Source organism: Artemia franciscana, chromosome 6 (genome assembly GCF_032884065.1).
Source record: "Artemia franciscana chromosome 6, ASM3288406v1, whole genome shotgun sequence".
Lineage (NCBI taxonomy): Eukaryota > Metazoa > Arthropoda > Branchiopoda > Anostraca > Artemiidae > Artemia > Artemia franciscana.
Genome location: NC_088868.1, coordinates 6,436,761 through 6,460,986, shown reverse-complemented (window position 1 = coordinate 6,460,986; position 24,226 = coordinate 6,436,761). Strand labels below are relative to the sequence as shown.

The window sequence follows — 24,226 nt, the reverse complement described above, 5'->3', positions numbered from 1 at the left end:
TCAGGTTATTTTTCTTTTAGGTTTTAGTGTTATATTCTAAATATCAGCGGCCAAGTTCATTATCTGATTTAGAACTCATTGACAACTGGGAAGATTTCAACTTCAGTGAAAGCCATGAAAAGTGAGTCATTTATCTATATTATCTATTGTTTCTATTATGTTATTTATTTATGTATCATTTATTCCACAAGTTGAAAAAACAAACATAAAATACATCTTATTTTAGTAAAAATCCGGTTTACAGGCATTTTGTCATCTTGAAAAGTTCTTTAATCAGGTGGATCAAACTTAAGGAATAAATCTACTGCAAAAAATAGGCCACGAGGGGATATTTTCCACCTTTCCTCTCCTTTCTACCCTTTGCATCCACCTTTCCACCTCACGCATCCACCTTTCCTCTCCTTTCCACCTCTCGCATCCACCTTTTCTCTCCTCTCCACCTCTTGCATCCACCTTTCCTCTCTTTTCCACCTCTGACACCCAACATTCCTCTCCTTTCCACCTCTCGCATCCATCTTTACTCTCCTTTCCACCTCTCGCCTCCATCTCTCGCCTGTCCTTTCCACCTCTCACATCCACCGTTCCTCTCCTTTCCACCTTTCTCTCCTTTCCGCTTCTCAGCTTAAAGCTGTAGAATATATTTGCTAAGGAAAAAACAAACAAACTAAGAGTTGATTACCAGCCCATTAAGGGCCTGGAAAGTTATTCACTCTCGTGTCTCCACTTACTTTCTACTTTTAAGGCTTGAAAGATTCTTAGAAAATGGGTCCTAAATATACAAAAAAGTCAGTATGTAAAAAGCCAGGATTAGAATCCAGTTTAAATGCGCGTAAATGCCTTGCTTAGTTGTAGACTAAAAAAAGACTAAGCTAATTTAGAATGTACCGTAGATATAGTTTGGATATTGATACTACATTGACATATCGATATTGATATATCGTGGATGCTGATATATCTTGATATTGATACCACGATATTGATATATCGTAGATATAATTTGGTTCTTCCTAAGCCAAACTATATGTATCTATAAGATTTTATTAGGTTGTGCAGAAGGTACTAACACTGACATGTTTGTTGTCCAAGATTTGTAATTATGGCTGCTCCCCCAAACTCTCAAAAAGTATGCACATCTCCCCAAATTAGGCCAATGGATTATATCCATGAGACAATTCTTTTCTCACTTCCTAGCCTATTACAAAACAATTATTCTTCAACTATTATTACAGTTCCTAAAAGAAAAAGACATTTTACTTACTTCAAACCTCCGCTTCCGTACCTCTGCTACAAATTGAAATATATGTAGAATATTTTGCTGTCTCTCACAATTAACAGGACCCATAATCACTATTTTAAATATTTAACCAAAACAATTTCATTTGTACAAATAATTTTTTATTTGTTCTATTCGAGTACCAAATAGTGTTGAGACAGTGATTTGAAAACCTGAATTCAGCACTGAATTAAAAGCGCAGAAAAGTCAGTCAGTTTTAAATTTATTAGGAATATCTTCAGCATCAGATAGCTGCCAAAGCTCGTCTCTTTCTGACTTCTTTCTGACGAAAAATTTACTGAGCAGCCTCCTCCCATTCTAATGTCCAATCACTAATCACTAAGAAAAATCACTAATCACTAAGAAAAAATTGTCGAAATGCATTGAATACGGTGACTTGAGTAGAATAACTCAATAACTATGCAATGACTAGGCTAGAATTGAGAATAGATACAAGTGTATTGACTAGTTCATTTTTTTTATAGATATAGACTAGTTCATTATTTATAGATACAAGTGTATTGACTAGTTCAAAGTCATTCAGTTTCAAATTTATTAGGAATATCTTCAGCATCAGCTAGCTACCAAAGCTCGTCTCTTTCTGACCTGACTCAGATAATTTTGATCTGACTGCTAGTTTCGGGAATTAATCTTTGTCATTTTGGTTCAAGAAACCTGAGGATATGGGATAAATGGACTAGCTTTGTAACTCTGTCAATATTGGCAAAGCAGCTGAAACGCCTGTCTGCTGATGCTGCTTACAAGCAAAACAACTACCATGGAAACTTCACTGAGTTGCAGCATAGTACAAAATCTGATTCACTGCTCTGCAGACATAAGTCTGCTCAGAAGTTTCGCTTTGATTGCTAAGCCATGCAATGTTATCATTATCATTTTCCATCTTTTAGCAACAATGTTTATTTACTGGGGGCGATTGTGATTATCCCTTATTTTTCAAACTCAACCCGCTATTTAAAATTTTTTTTAGTTTACTTATTTTTTTAACCTGAGAACTTTAATTCTCCCTGCACAACACACATTCCAAACGAAGCGTTTCATAAAGTTTTTGTGTCCATGGATTAGTGGGATCCAATAATAGCGGACAACCGTGATCTCTGTCTAATTTTAAAGGAGCAAGCAACCCAATTTTATACTCCAGTAAAGAAATTAATTCTATGGGTTTTTAATTATAGTTGTAAGAAGTGCCTCTTATTCCTATTATTATTATTATTATTGTTATTATTATTATTATTATTATTATTATTATTATTATTATTATTATTATTATTATTATTATTATTATTATTATTATTATTAGTATTATTATTATTATTATTATTATTATTTTATTATTATTGACATTATTATTATTATTTTTATTATTATCATTATTATTATTTTTATTATTATTATTATTATTATTATTATTCCTATTATACTTTCTTCCTGCTGCGGAGATTTTAAGACAGTTTGAATGAAGCCACTAAGCACTGCAACTTATAGAGTCCCTTTGATCAAGAAGCTTCACCCTGTGATATTCTATTAACGAATAAACCAGGGTTTTGGCGATGGACGTAAAATCCATGGATCCTTAATCCATGAAGCAGCATGAAGGTTTAACTAAAACAGATTGCCAAAAGACGTTGAATGAATCTTTTCACAGGAATAAACCAGTCCCTAGCCACTATATGGGTGGATTTGGGCCTTTCTAAATTAGAAAAAGGATAAAGTGTTGTAAAATAATTAAAACAGTATTAAAATATCAGTAAAAATATAAAATAAGTAACTTACGTAAAATAGTGAAATTCTTACTACTCACAACTCACTGCCACCTAAAACCAATACAACTGCGCACGCTCTTCATCCCTCGAAATCCATTCAAAGCTTCCCTCTCTACCCCTACCAAGAAGTTTCAATTTCCTTTAAATTTTTTCTTACACCCACTGCCACTCTTTCCCTTAAGTGGCTCCATGGCTCCATATGACCATTGACTCCATGATGAAATATGGAAAATAAAGAGTTGAGCAGTTTCCCTTATACAAAGGACTAAAACGCAAAAGTACGTTCTGTGGCCATATTTTTTTAGGTGGAGAACTCCTCCCACTTTGCTAGCATGGATGAAATTTGTCAATAGTCTCTTCTCCACAGACACTGTCACACAATCTAAGTTTATAATGTGGGTCATGAACCAAGAAACTTATTAGGGGGGGGGGGAAAATAGAAGGAATACATTTCTTCATCTATTTTTAGGAAATGGCATGCTTCGAGGAACATACTTTTGGAAGTCTTTAGCCTTGGCTGGGAGACTAGGCTCTTACTCAAGTGGAGTCATTGCTGTGAGCAGGTAGTTGAATAACAGGGGATGCAATCGGAAATGGGGGAAAGATTTAAAAACATACCATTTTTAATAATTTATTTAAAAAAAGAATCACAAATGGATTTGGATTAAATTTGGAAAAATGTCTTTTTTTTTATCTTTCTAACAAATTTTTCGAAAAATTCTTGCTCCTTCCCCAAGTATTTTCGTGAATTGGGACCCTTGCTGAGTATTGATGCAAATTTTTTTTCTTCTTTTAGGTATGTAAATTTCAGTGTACCAAGACATTTGAAAAGGAATGGAACAACGTATTTTCACGTTTCTTTCTTCTTTTAGGTATTTTTAGGTATTTAGAAATAGGTATTTAGGTATTTTCTTCTTTTAGGTATTTTCTTTTAGACAATTTTTTTTCTTCTTTTAGGTATGTAAATTTCAGTGTACAAAGACATTTGAAAAGGAATGGAACAACGTATTTTCACGTTTTTTTCTTCTTTTAGGTATTTTTAGGTATTTAAAAATAGGTATTTAGGTATTTTTAGGTATTTTCTTTTAGACAATTTTTTTTCTTCTTTTAGGTATGTAAATTTCAGTGTACCAAGACACTTGAAAAGGAATGGAACAACGTATTTTCACGTTTTTTTCTTCTTTTAGGTATTTTTAGGTATTTAAAAATAGGTTTTTAGGTATTTCTAAGTATTTTCTTCTTTTAGGTATTTTCTTTTAGACAATTTTTTTTCTTCTTTTAGGTATGTAAATTTCAGTGTACCAAGACAGTTGAAAAGGAATGGAACAATGTATCTTCACGTGTTTTTTTCACCGAAGAATCAGAAATTTTCAAACTGGAGAGACTTTTTACAACAAGAGTATTTGTCACATACAGTTGCACCCCTTACTGTGTATCAAGTGCCTGATGCGGACACGTTTAGCCTACTTGGAGAAAAAGTAAGTTTTATCAAAGAAAAATAATTTGTTCAAGTTATCTATAGGTAAAAAAAACATAACGCTAAGCCTCAAGAATATAAACTAAATATCGTTTTTAAGTTTAGCCTGGTTTAGCCTAAGCAGCCTTGTTTTAGTTCTAAGTAGCCTAGGCATACCATTAAATTCCTGAATTGACATTTTCCATATATAGGAAAGAATGCCAAAGTCCACTCCTTCCCCCAATAGTCCCAGACATAGCCCTAATTAACACATTTCTCAATTATTTTTTATTTTCTTGATTTTATTTTGTATTTTCAGGAATTTCAGGTGAAAAAAAAATCGAGGGAAAATATCATAAAGAATGTCATATCAGTGTCATAAAGAATATAAACTAAAAAAGAATAATAATAAGAAAAAAATATCATTTTAAAGTTTAAATGTACGTAAGGATAAAAGTTCATTTTCAATAAATGTAGCCGGATATTTAGTGTCAGTTCCTTGACGAGGGGACAATAGCAAGATTTAGGAAGAATAAATACCTAATTTAGAGAGAACTGCAGCAGGAAATGAAAACTTCGAATAGCAAATTACTAAACGGACAGCCTGAACTGAAGTTTTGAATAAACTCTACTATTAGAAATTTTTGTTATGACCAAGAAGCTGATTTAGAATTCTGTTGAAAATCGTTCTTTCCAGGTTCTGTACCTGGTGGAAAGGGAAACTATAATTCTATCCTTTTTTACGTATTCTCCTATACATTTAACAAATCTACATGCTGCTTTAGCAAATCCACCGCCACCTAAAAATCCCTGTGTATGCTTTCTTATATACTACTACTACTAATAACTCACTACAGCTCCGAGCTGCCTTAGGCTAAAAAAGCTACGAACGCTCCTCCTCAATTCCAGTCTATTCAAAGCTTCCCTCTTCTCATATCCAAGTTTTAAATATCAAAACTTTGAAGTAAATTGCTACGCAGCTTGCAAAATTAAACTAAATTATAATTAAATTCAATTATATTAAATTAATTGAAACTGTGCATATATTGAAGTATTTCTTACGTATTTTCCTCATAGCTTATTGTTTTAATGTCCCATATATATAAAATTATACAAGGTGTGAAGCTTAAAAATTATATCTCTTACATACAAAAAAAAAAAAAAAAAAAAAAAAAAAAAAAAAAAAAAAAAAAAAAAAAAAAAAAAATGGATTTGCTAAAATTATTTTCTTTTCTAATAAATTATTTATTAATTTTCTACATTAATATTATGTGCCATCACAGGACTTACCTTAGTCACTGGGCTGTATTATTTAAGGTAATATTGTTATATTAATATTGTATTATATTTCTACAATTGCTATAATATATATATATGTATATATATATATATATATATATATATATATATATATATATATATATATATATATATATATATATATATATATATATATATGTATATATATACATATATATACATCTATATACATCTATATATATTTACATATATATATATATATATATATATATATATATATATATATATATATATATATATATATATATATATATATATATATATATATATATATATATATATATATATATATATATATATACACATGGTATACAATAAAGTTAGGTTTTGTACTTAACCCAGGTTTTACATTACTTAGTTTTTTATGGCACTTGCTTTAACCAAGTGACATATAGCGATCTCAAATTCTGTCGGTCTTTCGGTCTGTTTGTCTGTCCTGGTTTTTCTACTTCAGGCACCTCCAGGCAAGCTAGGACTTTGAAACGTGGCAGACGCATCAGGGACCGGACAAGATTAAATTAGAAATAGTCTTTTTCCCGATTTGACCATCTGGGGGGGGAGTGGGGGCCGGTTAATTTGGAAAAAATAGAAAAAATGAGGTATTTCTAACTTACGCAGGAGTGATCGGACCTTAATGAAATTTGAAGTTTGGAAGGATATCTTGTCTTAGAGCTCTTATTTTAAATCCCGACTAGATCTGGTGGCATTGGGGGGAATTGAGGGGGGGACCTAAAATCTTGGAAAACGCTTAGAGTGGAGGGATCGTGATGAAACTTGGTGTAAAAAATAAGCACAAATCCTATATACGTGATTGACATAACTGGGACGGATCCGCTTTCTTTGGGGGAGATGGGGGGAATTCTGAACAAATTAGAAAAATGAGGTATTTTTATCTTACGAAGGAGTGATCGGATCTTAAGGAACTTTGAAGTTTGGAAGGATATCGTGTCTCAGAGCCTCTAATTTTAAATTCCGATTGGATCCGGTGACATTGGGAGGAATTGATGGGGGGAACCTAAAATCTTGGAAAACGCTTAGAGTGAAGGGATCGGGATGAAACTTGGTGGGAAAAATAAGCACAAGTCCTAGATACGCTATTGACATAACTGGGACGGATCTGCTCTCTTTGGGGGAGTGGGGTAGGGAGGGTTGATTCTGAAAAATTAGAAAAATGAGGTGTTTTTAACTTACGAAGGAGTGATCGGATCTTAATGAAATTTGATGTTTGGAAGGATATCATGTCTCAGAGCTATTATATTAAATTTCAACCTTATCCGGTGAAGGGGATGTTCGGGGGCGGAACCTAAACTCTTGGAAAATGCTTAGAGTGGAGGGATCGGGATGAAACTTGGTGGCAAAAATAAACACAAGTCCTAGATACGTTATTGACATAACCGGAACGGATCTGCTCTCTTTGGGGGAGTTGGAGGGGGGAAGGTTAATCCTAAAAATTAGAAAAAATGAGGTATTTTTAACTTGCGAAAGAGTGATCATATCTTAATGAAATTTCGTATTAAGAACGACCTCGAAACTTAGATTCTTATTTTTTATCCCGACCGGGTCCACTGTCATTAGGGGGAAAGGACCAAAAATCTTGGAAAACGCTTAAAGCGGAGAGATCAGGATGAAACTTAGTGGAAAGAATAAGCACAAGTCCAAGATAGGTGACTGACATAACCGGACCGGATCCGCTGTCTTTGGTGGAGTTGGGGGGGGGGTAATTCGGAAAAGTTAAAAAAAATGAGGTATTTGTAACTTACGAACGGGGGATCAGATCTTAATGAAATTTGACATCTAGAAGGATCTTGTGCTTTAAAACTCTCATTTTAAACACCGAATAGATCCGCTGACATTGAAGGGAGTTGGAGGGGGAAGCCGAAGTTCTTGGAAAACGCGAATTTGAGGTATCTTACGAATGGGTGATCGGATCTCAATGAAACTTGATATATAGAATAATCTTATGTCTCAGATGCTCCATTTTCAATTCGAATCGGATCCGGGGACATAAAGGGTGGGAGAGGGGAAACAGAAATCTTGGAAACCGGAAATCTTGGAAAACGCTTAGAGTGGAGATATCGGGATGAAACTTGATGGGAAGAATAAGCACAAGGTATAGATACGAGATTAACATAATTCGTAAGAATCCGTTCTCTTTGGGGGAACTGGGGGTTGTTAATTTGGAAGAGTTAAAAAATTGAGGTATTTTTAACTTAAGAACGGGTGACCGGATCTTAATGAAATTTGATATTTAGAAGGAACGTATGTCTCAGAGCTCTTATTTCAAATCCCGACCGATCTGTTGACATTGGGGGGAGCGGGAGGGGGAAACCAGAAATCTTGGAAAATGCTTATAAATGTCGTAGATATGTGACTGACGTAACCGGACTGGATCCACTCTCTTTGGGGGAGTTAGATGGTGGGGCTTAGTGCTTTGGCGAGTTTGGTGCTTCTTGATAAAGTCGTTTTCCCAGATTCGCACATATGGGGGCTGAAGGGAGAGGAAAAATTAGAAAAATTAAGGTATTTTTAACTTGCGAGTGGGTAATCGGATCTTAATGAATTTTGATATTTATAAGGACCTCGTGACTCAGAGCTCTTATTTTAAATCCTGACCGGCATTAAGCATCTGATTTTCCTTTTAAAGTAATCTATTGATTCTTAGAATTTTGCTAGAGCTCATACCATATGAGCTCTTGGCTCTTCCGAACCTTGTCACAAGTGCCATATGAGCTCTTAGCTCTTGTTTTTATAAACTCATAACTGAGTATTAGCGAATCCTTAAAAAAATTAAGTGACACAAGTGGCACATACAATTAAGTGGCACAAGTTCTGGCACAACGTCTGATAATCTGCAGATAATTTTATAAATTTTATAATTATAATATAAGCTGATTGTAAAATTTAATATAATATAATTTTAATCTAGTAGAAAAAAATGCTGGAGATTCTAGATGTTACTGATCATGGAAATCTTTCTTCAATGTATTTTTAAAATGGACATGGTCAATTTGGTCTTTGAAAAAACTAATCCTGTTTTGGATATTTTGACTGTACATAAAGATTGCGCATAAAATTTAAAAAGGAGAATCACAGCTGGTTTTGACTTACCAGTAATCTGATGGATTATCTGCATAATTGGCTGGTGAAGTGGCACAATTTCTGGCCCACTCTCTGATAATCTGCATTATAATTTTAATCTAGCAGAAAAAAGCCAAACATAATAAATGTGACTGAGCATGGAAAACATTTTTAAGTGTATTTTTAGAACAAATTTGGTCAATTTGGTCTAGGAGTAATACATCCCGTTTTTAGACGTTTTGGCATTAATCCTCATTTTTTAGAATATACTTGTGGCCATATAAATATGGAATATACGAGTGGGATATACTTGTGGCACTATAATATTAATCTAGCAGAAAAAAACCAAACATAATAAATGTGACTGAGCATGGAAAACATATCCTAAGTGTATTTTCAGAACAAATTTGGCCAATTTGGTCTTTGAGTAATACATCCCGGTTTTTGACGTTTTGGCATTGATCCTCATTTTTTAGAATATACTTGTGGCCATATAAATGTGGAATATACGAGTGGAATATACTTGTGGCTCTTTAATCTAGCAGAAAAAAACGAAACATAATAAATGTGACTGAGCATGGAAAACGTTTTTAAGTGTATTTTCAGAACAAATTTGGCCAATTTAGTCTTTGAGTAATACATCCCGGTTTTTGACGTTTTGGCATTAATCCTCATTTTTTTAGAATATACTTGTGGCCATATAAATGTGGAATATACGAGTGGAATATACTTGTGGCACTATAATTTTAATCTAGCAGAAAAAAACCAAACATAATAAATGTGACTGAGCATGGAAAACATTTTTAAGTGTATCTTCAGAACAAATTTGGCCAATTTGGTCTTTGAGTAATACATCCCGGTTTTTGACGTTTTGGCATTAATCCTCATTTTTTAGAATATACTTGTGGCCATATAAATGTGGAATATACGAGTGGAATATACTAGAGGCACTATAATTTTAATCTAGCAGAAAAAAAACCAAACATAATAAATGTGACTGAGCATGGAAAACATTTTTAAGTGTATTTTTAGAACAAATTTGGTCAATTTGGTCTTTGAGTAATACATCCCGGTTTTTGACGTTTTGGCATTAATCCTCATTTTTTAGAATATACTTGTGGCCATATAAATGTGGAATATACGAGTGGAATATACTTGTGGCACTTTAATCTAGCAGAAAAAAACCAAACATAATAAATGTGACTGAGCATGGAAAACATTTTTAAGTGTATTTATAGAACAAATTTGGCCAATTTGGTCTTTGAGTAATACATCCCGGTTTTTGGATAGGAATATCCAAAATTGGGATAGGAATAGCAGATAAGGGTTCCTTACATTGTTAATAAACTTCACTAAATAAACCAATGTGGTCATGTTAATTTCGATTTCAGTTGATTCTGAAAAAAGGAAGAGGCCTCCTTTTCCGTCTTTTTGGGTTCGGCCTCGGACTCCTCGGTCTTGCCTCCAATAAACTACTATCATCCATGAACACTGCTAATCTGAGATTGATCAAGAATAGCAGATAAGGGGTCCTTACATTGTTCATAAACTCCACTGAATAAACAAATGTGGTCATGTTAATTTAGATTTCACTGCTAATCTGAGATTGATCAGGAATAGAAGTTAGGGTGTCTGTATACTAGTAATATGCTCATCTAAGCTTACTAATATTTGTCTCTTAAAGCTTCTGAATAGACCAATAGTGTCCGATTAAGGTCGATTTCGATTCATTAAGGTATTAAAGTTGGGATTTAACCCGATTTCTCTTAAAGTAACTATATGTAGCTTTCGTATGTATTTTGCATTATGCTGTCGTTTTTTTTTGCAATAAACATGCTTGTGTAAAAGATCGAGTGATTTTATTTTCTTTTTAAAAGTACTATTCTAATCCTTCGTGTCCTGGTAAAACAGGAATCACAAAGACATAAGGCTGCACAGACTTAACATTTTGTCATCCAAAAGTTTGTATATTTTTCAAAATGCTTAAAAAAAGAAAGTTGCTTAAAATGATGAACAAGTAATTCTCTGTTTTTTTTTTCTTAGAACGTTTCTACAGAGGAAAAGCCTAGGAATGTCGTTTTTGAGAAAAAGCCACTACCAGTTACGCATTTACGTAGCAAAATACAATTGAATATTTTACAGCATTCTTATCCTTTACCAAGAAAGGACATCCCTCACGAAATCGCACCTTTATTAACGTAAGTTTATTTTGCTTTTGTTTTAAATTAAGTTTTATAGCATACGAGTAATGAAGCTATCTATTAAATAATTATTGAAGTATTGGTCCTTGTGGGGCACCCAATGTTGAAAATAGCGTGCAAGTGTGTCTGTCTATAATCATTTTTCTCTTTAATGAAGAATCAGGGCTTTTTAAAAATCTGTTAAGTTAAAAGAGTATAAAAAGTAGTTAGCTACTAATTGTTGTCCCAATCTTGTCTATAATTAGTATGTTTATCAAGAAGCCAGTATTGTCTGAGAATTTCTTCTTTAAAAGAAGACAAGAAAGCGGAACTTAATTGTAGACCTTTGGGATAGCCTATGTCAAACATAGTGTGTTATCTTGTGTGATAATGGAATAGAATCTCGTATGTGATTGTGAAACCTCATTAGTACACTTTTATTGATTTTTTAGATAAACATGATTGCATACGTGCTATAATTCATCTGGTAAATTAAGTAAGTAATTTGGGCATACGTCCTTGTGAAACACCCTCTATTGAAACCTTTTTCCTTAGGGATAAACCTTTTATTGACAGTGAAACAAATATAACATTTTTTAACAGGGTATTTTGGACACATATACATTATCAATCATCAGTAGTATAAAAGACATTAATAAAAACAAACTATTTATACCCAATAAACTAATTACATATAGTTTATTGCTCTTATTTTTTTTTCAATGTAACAGTGGAAGCAAATCTCCTTGACCTTTTCGGCTCCGGTTCATTAGATTTATCTGACATATCAGGTGGACAGAGGTGAAAAGTCTTATGTTAAGTGAGATTTACTTTAGTTGACTTCAGTAAATTATCATAAATTGAATTCAATCCAAATTCACCTGTATCTCTGTTTATGGAATTATTCTTTAATATTTTTTTTTAATTTCGATTGTTTCCCTGAAAGTTTGCTTTAAACCTTGGTCCCTAGAAATCATAGAAACATTCTCAAGCAAAATAAAATGATTTGGTTAATTATAAATATGTTCCGATAGAGCCGACGTGTTATCTTCAGGTTTGGAATTTTGCTTTAAGGACGATGAAATAAAATTATGATGTTGTAGGAAACTCATTTTTCAAATTCTGGTTAGTACGTCCCACAGAGTTTCCACAAGTGCAGGGGATTTTATAAACCCCACTTTGTTGCTCTACGGAAGTTCGATCCTTTCCAGAATTTAAAAAACTAGCCAAAGTATTACTACCTCTTAAAGCTACCTTTAAACCATCATTTTGTAAGATTCTTTTAAGTTTTCACTCAGACCTGGAACATATAGTAAAGAACAAAAAACATCTTTATTTTCTGTTATTTCCAGGATATCATTAGAAAATTCTAGAATTTTTTTCTTCTTTTCGAAAAAGTCTGGTCAATTAACCAGCCTGGGTAATGGTTACGTATTAAAATTTCTTTTAACAACAATAATTCCTCCTCAATGAATTTTGAAGAGCAAATTCTAAAAATGCGGTCAGTTAAGGATATGATTAAACCAATTTTTATTTGACGAGCGTGACCGAAGAAGAACGACTAAAATCTATTAAATCTATGTTCTTACTTCCCCCGAAGAATAATCTCTCCCCTCCACCCTTGGTGGTTGGAACTGTGTGCATCGCTTTTGTCTAAGTAGTTCGTCTGAGCTCTTATCGCTCATGTTAGCAGGGATTGCTAAGTACGAAATTTTCCGTTTTTAACTATTCTACAATAGAACAATCTTAAGTATTTTATAAAAAATTTTATATTGCTAGATTTGATAGTCTACTTTGGTTTTCAACTTGAAAAATTCTAGAAAACTCCGCTTGCTGCTAAAAGTAATACAAAATCAATCCGGGTTCAACTGTTTGTAATTGTAAATGCATTTTACTTATCCTAAGATAATTTTCACAGACAATACTTGAAAGGTATACTAAGTAGGAAATCCAAAAAAGTAGATTTAAGTGGACTGGCTTTGAAAGAAATCTACTTTATTGGTCATATCATTCAATTGCCACAAAAATACGGAAAACGCTTCAACGAAATGATTTTCTTTTCTCCCTCTTCCCTCTTCTCTCTCTCTCTTTGTTTTTTTCATCATATATGGTCTTTTCATTTAGGGTAACTAGAGACAATCGCTTTGTGCCGCCTGTGTATATAGACTCTCTCAGCTTTAGAATCAAGGACCTGTTGAAAGTGGATAAAAACACACACGAAGTAAATCTGCATTTTTCGTATAGTCCCATCTCTTTTGGCAAGCTCAGGTATCTTATTTATTCAGCTTGTTTTCTTTATCTATTGTTTTTACTATTATTCTTGTTTAGTTTCGTTATTTTGTTGTTTTGTTATATTTATTCATGTTTTTTTTCTGTTTGTTTTATGTTATCACTAAAAAAACCCCTCAAATTCGTATTTTTTCAGTCGATTTTTTTCAAATATATTGAAACAGATTTTATTTTATTATGGGTTAATTATATATTTTAGGCATCATATTTTTAGCCAGACGGCATAATAATAAAATATTATACTAGTATGTAAAAAAATTGAAAAGGAATAGTCAATCTGGACTTTTCCAGGTTAAAGATAGCCAAGAATAACTGGTGATGGTATATGCCACTAATATATTTAAACAGAACTTATTTTATTATGGGTTAGTTATATATTTTAGTCATCATATTTTTAGCCAGACGGCATAATAAAAAAATATTATAATAGTATGTAAAAAAATTGAAAAGGAATAGTCAGTCTGGACTTTTCTAGGTTAAAGATAGCCACAAATAACCGGTGATGGTATATGCCACTAATATATTTGAACAGATTTTATTTTATTATGGATTAGTAATATATTTTAGGCATCACATTTTTAGCCAGGCGGATATTTTTGCTAAAAAATAGTTATCCTAATAGAGGATATTACTTTTACAAATACTAACATACGAGCGCAATTTTATGGCAATTTTGAAAACTAAAAGGATATCATTTTTCAATCATTTTTTAGGTTCTGTTTAATTGGAGAAAGATTCTTTGGACTATCTATAGTCCAAGATTCTTTGGACTATCTATAGTCCAAGATTCTTTGGACTATCTATAGTCCAAGATTCTTTGGACTATGTATAGTCCAAGATTCTTTGGACTATCTATAGTCCAAGATTCTTTGGACTATCTATAGTCCAAGATTCTTTGGACTATCTATAGTCCAAGATTCTTTGGACTATCTATAGTCCAAGATTCTTTGGACTATCTATAGTCCAAGATTCTTTGGACTATCTGTAGTCCAAGATTCTTTGGATTATCTATAGTCCAAGATTCTTCGGACTATCTATAGTCCAAGATTCTTTGGACTATCTATAGTCCAAGATTCTTTGGACTATCTATAGTCCAAGATTCTTTAGACTATCTATAGTCCAAGATTCTTTGGACTGTCTATAGTCCAAGATTCTTTGGACTATCTATGTGGTGCAGGTGGATATTACACTTATTGATATTGATTTTAGGACTGTTTCGTGTTGAACAAGAGCCGCCTATGAAACGATAAATGCCTTGAATAGATGGCAGTTTATGTAAATCTTAAAGGTGGTTTAGGATTACAGGGGAAAGAGTGCTGTTCAAAGTTTACCTCTCAATAAGCGAAGAGAAGCAAAAATTAGGAAATGTCACAATTGAAATTTAATTAATAAAATAATTAAATAAAAAAGTCAATTTTTAAATAAATTGGTACAAATAAATAAATATAAAAAAATAATTTAATGAAACAATATAATTAGGTAATGAAACGTGAAAATTAGAATTATAAGATACATGACTTGCCAGAGGCTGGTTATTAGTTATAACAATTCTGAAGTTCTCATTATTTTCACCATATAGTTAAAGCTACAAACAAATAGTTGTTTTTAAGTTGAAATTTTGACAGGGAGGGGAAGGGGATGGGCATTTCGGAATTATGTTAAGGATTATCCCACCCCATCTTCTCTTTGCGCAGGTATTTATTCTTTAATATTTAGATGTTAAAAATAAGCCATATTGCATATGTTTAATTGGTACCAATCCGTAAGTAACATAATCCCTATTTACGGATTTGTACAAATCTGCAGGTCATCTCTTCCATCCATAGTACGTTTCTGTCTTAAAATGCTAAAAATAAATCAAACTATAATTATTCATTTTTTCATGCATCTATTTTGACAAACTTTAGTACGTGACTAAAAAAAGAAATTAATTTTTAATCTTTTTTAAGTTAATCAATGAAATTTCCCCCAAAACAGTATTTTTCAATGGAAATCACCCAAAAAAGTATTTTTCTAAATATCAAGCTACCCCTGACTAAAAAAGTCCAAAATCTAGGGAAAGTTTTTAGCTTTTTTTAAAAGCTTTTTTCTTGTACCCTTATGTGAATTAACTATTTTAACATTAATTTTTAAACCTGTTCTTGCGCCTTGCGCTCTTAAAATCTCCAGTATATTGTTCATTTTTCTAACATTTTCATATAAGACTTAGATCATCAGCATAATCTGATTCTAGGAGAGCTTTACTTTCCCATTTGGGTATACCATATTGGGTATACCTTTGCTAAAGCTCTTCTATCAGTTCAATCAAAAACTGGCTCATAATTTACGAACTAAGGACTAAAGGGTTCTGAGGAGTCAGCTACTTTTTGACTATTAGTCTAAGAGTGAAAATTTGGCCGTGCATCCTCTCCCCTACCAAAACCACACTCTTTTTCTTCATGGCACGGAGCGCATGGGTGTTCATTTATCTTGCGAGGGAGGCGTTGGGATCCCCCCTGTTTCTTTTCTTTTTTCTGATAAATGACCAGTTTTTCTTTTCGTAATTACATTTGCTTAGATTTGCCTATTATATAATTTTCAAGTACAAGTCAAAGCCCCGTTGCTAAGCTAGTAGTTTTGTAATAAGTAAAATTTCATGTTAAAATTTATTCCCATCTTCCTGGACTTGGCCATTGAAAGTTGGCTATTGGCCATTGGGATTAAAAAATTGTTTGGTTTTAAAGCTGTCATTTATAAGATTGGCCAGGGCCAATCTAAGTTCCACCCCTAAACAAAGTTCTTTTTTACAGAAGTGGTGAGTTTGTTTTAGTTTAGTTTCGGAGTTGATAGATATATGTTTTGCTAAAGTGACTTTGGAAGAATACAAGTGTGTTATTTTCCACTATTATGTAAGGGCCGTGCCAGGGCAAATCTAAGTTCCACCCCTACACAAAGTTTTTTTTTTTACAGAAGTATTGAATTTATTTTAGTTTAGTTTCGGAGTTGATAGATACTTGTTTCGCTAAGGTGACGTCGGAAGAATACAAGTGAATACAACCGTGTAAGATTATATTTTCCCCGAACCCAGGCTGGGTAGGAAAAGAGCTCGTGAGAAATATCGTCATTAGTATATCGACAGAAGGGGGGGGGGTGGTCTCTTTAGTATCCAAAGAGATAGCTAGAGGTATTAGTGGTGACCAAGCTGTTGGCACCCTTGTCCCAGAGTTTGGCCCTTTTGATTGTTTGATCACATTACCATGCCTAATGAAACCACCAGAGTTCGCCCCAGATATAATTGTGGTACGAGCGGTGGTATATACATTACAATAGGGGTGGCCGCGAGGCTTTCCATTACAATAACTTTGTTCTTTTCCTAAAACTTTATCTTTAGCATCTCTAAGTCTAAAAAATATCGTTATAAAGGATTTTAAAAGCAAAATATTCTTTCATTTCAAACCTTTCATTTTTTTTAACGTTAATTTTTAGGAGATATCCTCATTTTCTTTCCAAGAAATTTGGGGGAACCCCGTAAATTTTGGGATAATAAAGAACCATTGCCTGGTAGTTGCAGCACATTTGATTAAACATGCAGGAACCTATCATTTCAGCAGAAAAATTAATCATATTTATTAAACTATCCAGATTGATTATGCAAAGATTCTCTCAAACGAGGTTTATAGATTCTTAACTTTGGCCTAATTTTTTGCGCTTCGTCTGAGCATTCTTTTTTTCATTCTTCAGGTATGTGCTCTAGTTTTAAGAATGTAAACTTAAACAGAATCCGGATATTTTAAAAATTCTAATAATTTTAGGAAATTCTAGTTTTTAGGAAATTTTGCAAATTGTCTCTTTTTCTTTCTTAGGTGAAAACTGGATTCTTATGAGTAAATTGGTTTTTCTTATATAATTTCGAAGTTAAAGATATAATATTGGAAAGTCCTAGGTATGCCTCATAAGCATTTATTCCACTATTTTCTTAACTGGTTGGGAGGATTTTGTATAGGAAGTCTTGCAAATTTCCCCTGTCAGGTTTGACCCCCTGGAAACTCCCCCCCTACGGAAAATCCCCCCATGGAAAAACCCCAAAGAGAAAGTTCGTCCCCTCACCTTCGTGGTATTTAGATTCTGTTACTCAAAATCTTAGGCATATTCACCTAAAGGAAGCTTAACAGGCCATCAACTTGATATCTTTCTTCAAGTTGTCAAGCTTAACAGGCCATCAACTTGATATCTTTCTTCAAGTTGTCAAGCTTAATAGGCCATCAACTTGATATCTTTCATCAAGTTTTCAAGCTTAACAGGCCATCAACTTGATATCTTTCTTCAAGTTGTCAAGCTTAACAGGCCATCAACTTGATATCTTTCTTCAAGTTGTCAAGCTTAACAGGCCATCAACTTGATATCTTTCTTCAAGTTGTCAAGCTTAACAGGCCATCAACTTGATATCTTTCATCAAGTTGTCAAGCTTAACAGGCAATCAACTTGATATCTTTCTTCAAATTGTCAAGCTTAACAGGCCATCAACTTGATATCTTTCTTCAAGTTGTCAAGCTTAACAGGCCATCAACTTGATATCTTTCATCAAGTTTTCAAGCTTAACAGGCCATCAACTTGATATCTTTCTTCAAATTGTCAAGCTTAACAGGCCATCAACTTGATATCTTTTTTTCAGTTGTCAAGCTTAACAGGCCATCAACTTGATATCTTTCTTCAAGTTGTCCTCTAGGTGTATTTTATGGAAATGAAAATTTTGGTCTGCATACATTACAAACCCTATCATACAATACACGGCGTCACTGCAATATTATCATGTATTTATTTCTTTTGCTTTTTAAATGCATATGAATGTGACTTCATTTACACCGAAAAATGTTGTTGTTGTTTTGTTTTTTTTAATTAAGGCTCTAGAATATTTTCAGCCAAAGGGTGCACGTCCAGCCCATGACTCGCCGTAACTTTTCTTCTTTGTTGATTATATATATATATATATATATATATATATATATATATATATATATATATATATATATATATATATATATATATATATATATATATATATATATATATATATATATATCTATATATATATATATATATATATATATATATATATATATATATATATATATATATATATATATATATATATATATATATATATATATCTATATATATATATATATATATTTAGATTGTTATCAAGTCCAGTCATTATTAATGAAGAAAACAATATGAAGGAAAAGCAAAGCAAGGGAAGAAAAATAGTACAAAAACGAAAAAAAAAATTCAGAATTAAAAAATACAAAAATTACAATTACACAGATTCCGGTTTGTTGTAAAGACATTGGTTTCCATTATTTTCAATTAATCTGAAATCAATCTGACATTTTTTTTTGTTTGTTTAATCAATGTCAGTTTGTTATCCATTTTTTTCTATTGCTCTAATAACCGGCACTCTAATGTATATTTTAGGGTTTTGGACGACAATTTGTTTCGAAGAGGTTGATTAGAGTTACTTTCAATTAATCTTTAATATACATCTTCTAGTTTAGAGCACGTCAATTCACTGTAAAGAGACTGATTTAGATTTTTTTTATTTATTTTTTTATCTCTAATGTTTACTCTGCTTTCTAATCTACAATTTATGGTTTTGGGTATGACAATTTGTTTTGGAGAGGTTGATTAATATTACTTTCACTTAATCTCTAATATACATCTATTGGTTTAGAGCACGTCAATTCGTTGTAAAGAGACTAATTTTGATTTGTTTTTACATTAGTTTCTAATCCTTACTCTGCTCTTTAATCTACAATTTATGGTTAGGGGGACGACAAGTTGTTTTGAAGAGGTTTTTTGAATTACTTTCAATTTATTTCTAATATACATTTTTATTGATCACCAATGGTTGTTCTCTGATAATATACCTCTTTCGGTTTTGGACGTTTGAATTCTTTGTGGTGTGGCTGATACCTTTCTTACCAAGTACTCTTTTAAAAAAACTACCCCTGTACGATTTTTAACGTGCTTGCTTGACCAACCGCTCTCTCTAGTTACTTACAAGCTACTCTTTCTAAAATAATTCCCCTTATGGTAAAGGTTTTTGAATTCTACGCTAATATAATAATAATAAAAAAAAAAAATCGCCAGTGCAACAGCAGAAACACAGAAACAAACGCACACCATACAACCAAACATAATGAATATAAACTATAAAAAGTAATAATAAATAATATATAATAAACAATATATAAAATATAATAAATAATTAATAATAAATAATAGATAATATAAAATAATATATACTTTTCAAAATTTAGAATAAAATCTTTACTTTGAGTAAGACGATCCTGGTCTATCGATCACTAATACATCATCAATCACATCAATCAAATATAATAAATAATGAATAATAGATAATTAAAAAAAAATATATATATATAATTTTCAAAATTTGGGATACAATCTTTACTCTGAGTAAGACCATCCTGGTCTAATTCAATCGCTAACACCTCATCAATCACATCAATCACTAATCTAATCAAATATAATAAAATATAATAAATAATAGATGATATATAAAAAAATATATATAATTTTCAAAATCTTTACTGTTAGTAAGACTATCCTGGTGTAATCAGTCACTAATACCTCATCAATCACTGATCTAATCAATCCCTAAAAAACAACCCTCTTTTTAATATTTCTACTTACTTACCAACATGTGTTCAAAAAGTTTTCAAGCGGCCAGTAGCAGTAATCGACAAACTTCCCAAAGCTTCTGACAAATTCGGGGATAGTGGAAACACTGGCATTTTCTGATAAAACCTTCCGTAAAATTTTACTAGGCCATGAAAACTGCCATGTAGCATGGCTATACTTTGCACGTCGGCTTCCCAACTTCTTTCCCTAAAATAAAGCAGACTAGGGGTTTATGGCTGGAGAATTTCTATGTTGTAAAATTTGGTTTTTGGCACAAGAATTTGTTGTAATGAAGCTGATTTACCAACTTCTCTCTGTCTGGTTCATCTAGTTGATTATCAAAATATTCATGTACGTTTATTTATATATCATTTGGCGTACGTGCTAGGTATATTTGTATATACAGTCATGTACGTTCGTTTCATAAATGGGACACATCACAGCGCCACGGGTTGACCGTGGTCAGTGGACTGATTCCGGATAGCGTATCAAAGCACAGCAAAGGTATGTAAATTTGTCATTGCGCACACGTGAGGGAGGAGCCAAGGAGAAACCTGCTACACATGATGTGTCCCTGAACTCTTCAATGGAGATTATAAATATGGGCGTGACTGTTTATATGTATGTACCTAGGCTGTGCTTACCAGCTCCTCCCATAAAATAATTCCTCTGGGGTTTTTGACTATGCGTATCTTCTGTTGCTTGACCAACTAGAGTTTGACGACTGGAGAACGGTTATTATGGACACTTTAGCATGTCTTTTTTGCCTTTAACTATGTCTTTAGCCACTCTATAATTGGCATTCAGTATTTTAATTGATAAAAACTCTTTCCACAATACAAGTTTTTCAATGAAAAGTTAAGAGCTATTTAAAAGTTAAAAGTTAGAGTCAAATAATCTTCCAAGCATAAAACTACCACAAATTACCATCAATAAATGAATGGAACTCAAAACTAAAAGAAATTACAATAAATAAGCCAGTCAAACACAAAACGAGCAAAAGGTAACATGGGTAGGGCTGAAAATCCCCGTGCCTTTTGAAGACCAGAGTATAATTTGTACTTTACTGAAAAAAAAAAAAAACCAAATGACCATGGATTGTCGTCAAATATGCATATACTTATATTTGTTCCTTAAAGTTCTAATAATTTTTTAGGTTAGGTGTATTATATTATTACAACTCTATTATGTTTTTAGCATAGTGCATACTTCAGTTTTAGTTTTCAGTAAAGTGACGATAATTTTTTTTAATCCTTGATTGGTGTTAAATATTATAAGCAACAAACAAAAAGTTATTATGGAAATTTCAGTATGTCTTTTCGGAAAATTTCTTTATGCCTTTTGAAATTTTTGAATATTTTCAGAGTTTGGGTTCAGTTTTCTTCTTCTTTAGAGCAGATGAAGAATTTCGGCTTCACGGACAAAGATCTGGACGATGTAAAAGGAATCTTCACTGACACCAATATCTATTTTCTTTGTCTGACATTTTTTGTAGCCGGCTTTCATGTAAGAATTTATATCTATTCTATTTGTTTTTATACCTCCGCTTTTACAGCTTTTCTAAATCAGAACGACTCGTACAAAGGTTTATCTCAATCAAAAATCTATATTACCAATAAAAAAGGAGCAGCTATTATGAATCGTTACGTTTAAGTATCAAAAACAGTGAAATGAAATGTAACGCGGTATTGCGCGACATTACTGCAGAATATAGGCCTACAGTATGGCATTAAAAATACATAAATGTATAAAATTGGCTCATTGTGTACGTTAAAATGAGAAGGGGGGACTATTATAAACATTTAAAAGGGTAGTAATTTTTTTTTAAAGTTCCAAGGACATTAAGAATGATATATGACTGATTGAATTGGTTAAGCAGAAACTTGTAAATTCACATACATTAAATTTTTATTTAATTAAATTATTATTTTATTAAATTAAATTATAAATATATTACGATAAAATTATTGAAGACTGAAAAATTAGAAAGGATTGGGAAAGCCATTTTTAATGAAAAAGACCTTTATAGACAGACATGTACTTTCTGACAGTGGCGGGTGCACAATAAAAAAAAAAACGTGGATGATAAATCAGCATAAATATGGTATAAGCATGTGACACCAAATAGATTGAGAATGTCTAGCTTCTCTTGGAAGGTCTAGATATCTTTAGATATCTCAGGTATCTTTAGATATATCTCAGAAAAATCTGCATAAATATGGTATAAGCATGTGACACCAAATAGATTAAGAATGTCTAGCTTCTCTTGGAAGGTTTAGATATCTTTAGGTATCTCAGATATCTTAGGTATCTTTAGATATATCTCAGAAAAATCAGCATAAATATGGTATAAGCCTTTTGACACTAAATAGATTAAGAGTGTCCAGCTTCCCTCGAAAGGTCTAGATATCTTTAGGTATCTCAGATATCTCAGGTATCTTTAGATATATCTCAGAAAAATCAGCATAAATATGGTATAAGCATGTGACACCAAATAGATTGAGAATGTCTAGCTTCCCTTGGAAGGTCTAGATATCTTTAGGTATCTCAGGTATCTTTAGATATATCTCAGAAAAATCTGCATAAATATGGCTTAAGCATGTGACACCAAATAGATTGAGAATGTCTAGCTTCTCTTGGAAGGTTTAGATATCTTTAGGTATCTCAGATATCTTAAGTATCTTTAGATATTTCTTAGAAAAATCAGCATAAATATGGTATAAGCATGTGACACCAAATAGATTAAGAATGTCTAGCTTCCCTCGGAAGGTTTAGATATCTTTAGGTATCTCAGATATCTTAGGTATCTTTAGATATATCTCAGAAAAATCAGCATAAATATGGTATAAGCCTTTTGACACTAAATAGATTAAGAGTGTCTAGCTTCCCTCGAAAGGTCTAGATATCTTTAGGTATCTCAGATATCTCAGGTATCTTTAGATATATCTCAGAAAAATCAGCATAAATATTGTATAAGCATGTGACACCAAATAGATTGAGAATGTCTAGCTTCCCTTGGAAGGTCTAGATATCTTTAGGTATCTCAGGTATCTTTAGATATATCTCAGAAAAATCTGTATAAATATGGCATAAGCATGTGACACCAAATAGATTGAGAATGTCTAGCTTCTCTTGGAAGGTCTAGATATCTTTAGGTATCTCAGGTATCTTTAGATATATCTCCTTTAAGATATATCTCAGAAAAATCAGCATAAATATGGTATAAGCCCTTTGACACTAAATAGATTAAGAATGTATAGCTTCCCTTTAAAGGTCTAGATATCTTTAGGTATCTCAGATATCTCAGGTATTTTTAGATATATCTCAGAAAAATCAGCATAAATATAATATAAATATGTGACACCAAATAGACTAAGAATGTCTAGCTTCCCTTGGACGGTTTAGATATCTTTAGGAATCTGCAAATCGTCAATGTCTGAGTGTTTATGTAGAGAAGTATTGTCAGACTTAGCAAAATAGTTTTCTTATTTATTTTCACGATTCTACTTGGCAACACTGACAAAAGGTTGATGCTGCCCCAAATTCTTCATAACAACAACCAAAATAAAAATCTTAGAAAATCTTGGTTTTCAGATATGAAAAGACTTCAGGGACAAGGGGGCTCAGGGACAATTTTTTTTTTTACCGGCTATGTATTTTTGTCTTAATAGCTATATATTATTCAACGGGCCTTTAACGGCTATATGTTATTGTGTAATTGTTTACAAGCTGTTAGAGAAGGGATATTGGGTCTTATTATGAGACAGATGGCACTGAAGTCTGAAAAGTGAATTTTTAGGTTGAAATATCCGAACTTGTCATTACAGGTGACTCAGATAGACAAGGAGAGAGAAGTAACCCCCTGGCCTTAGGAATGGATTTAAAGAGAAAGGAAATAGGATCAACCGATCCTTAGTATCTAAGCACCTTTCAAAACTCACATATATTTCACTTTTCAGTCAATACTGTTTCGTGTAAACTGATTTCCTGGTAATATAATCTTTACTGGCTTTTCCCTACCATTAATTAGCTTATAATTTCCTCATTTCCAATTTTGACATTCCAGCTCTATGGGATATACTAATAAATAATGGATGCAGTAGCATCATAAAATTTTCGCAAAAAACTCAGCAAGAAATTAGGGTAGAAAAATTGTAAATTTATTCGC

At 32.3% G+C, this 24,226-nt stretch overlaps 1 protein-coding gene across 1 annotated transcript in view; it reads left to right on the top strand.

The window, feature by feature from the left end:
- Positions 1-24,226, top strand: part of LOC136027966 (lipid scramblase CLPTM1L-like) — a gene marked incomplete at its 3' end in the record, with an annotated part of 58,149 nt that overhangs the window by 17,121 nt on the left and 16,802 nt on the right. The window contains 5 exon segments of the mRNA XM_065705438.1: positions 21-121; positions 4,337-4,532; positions 10,952-11,106; positions 13,213-13,356; positions 21,423-21,564. Coding sequence (XP_065561510.1) covers positions 21-121; positions 4,337-4,532; positions 10,952-11,106; positions 13,213-13,356; positions 21,423-21,564 — 738 coding nt within the window.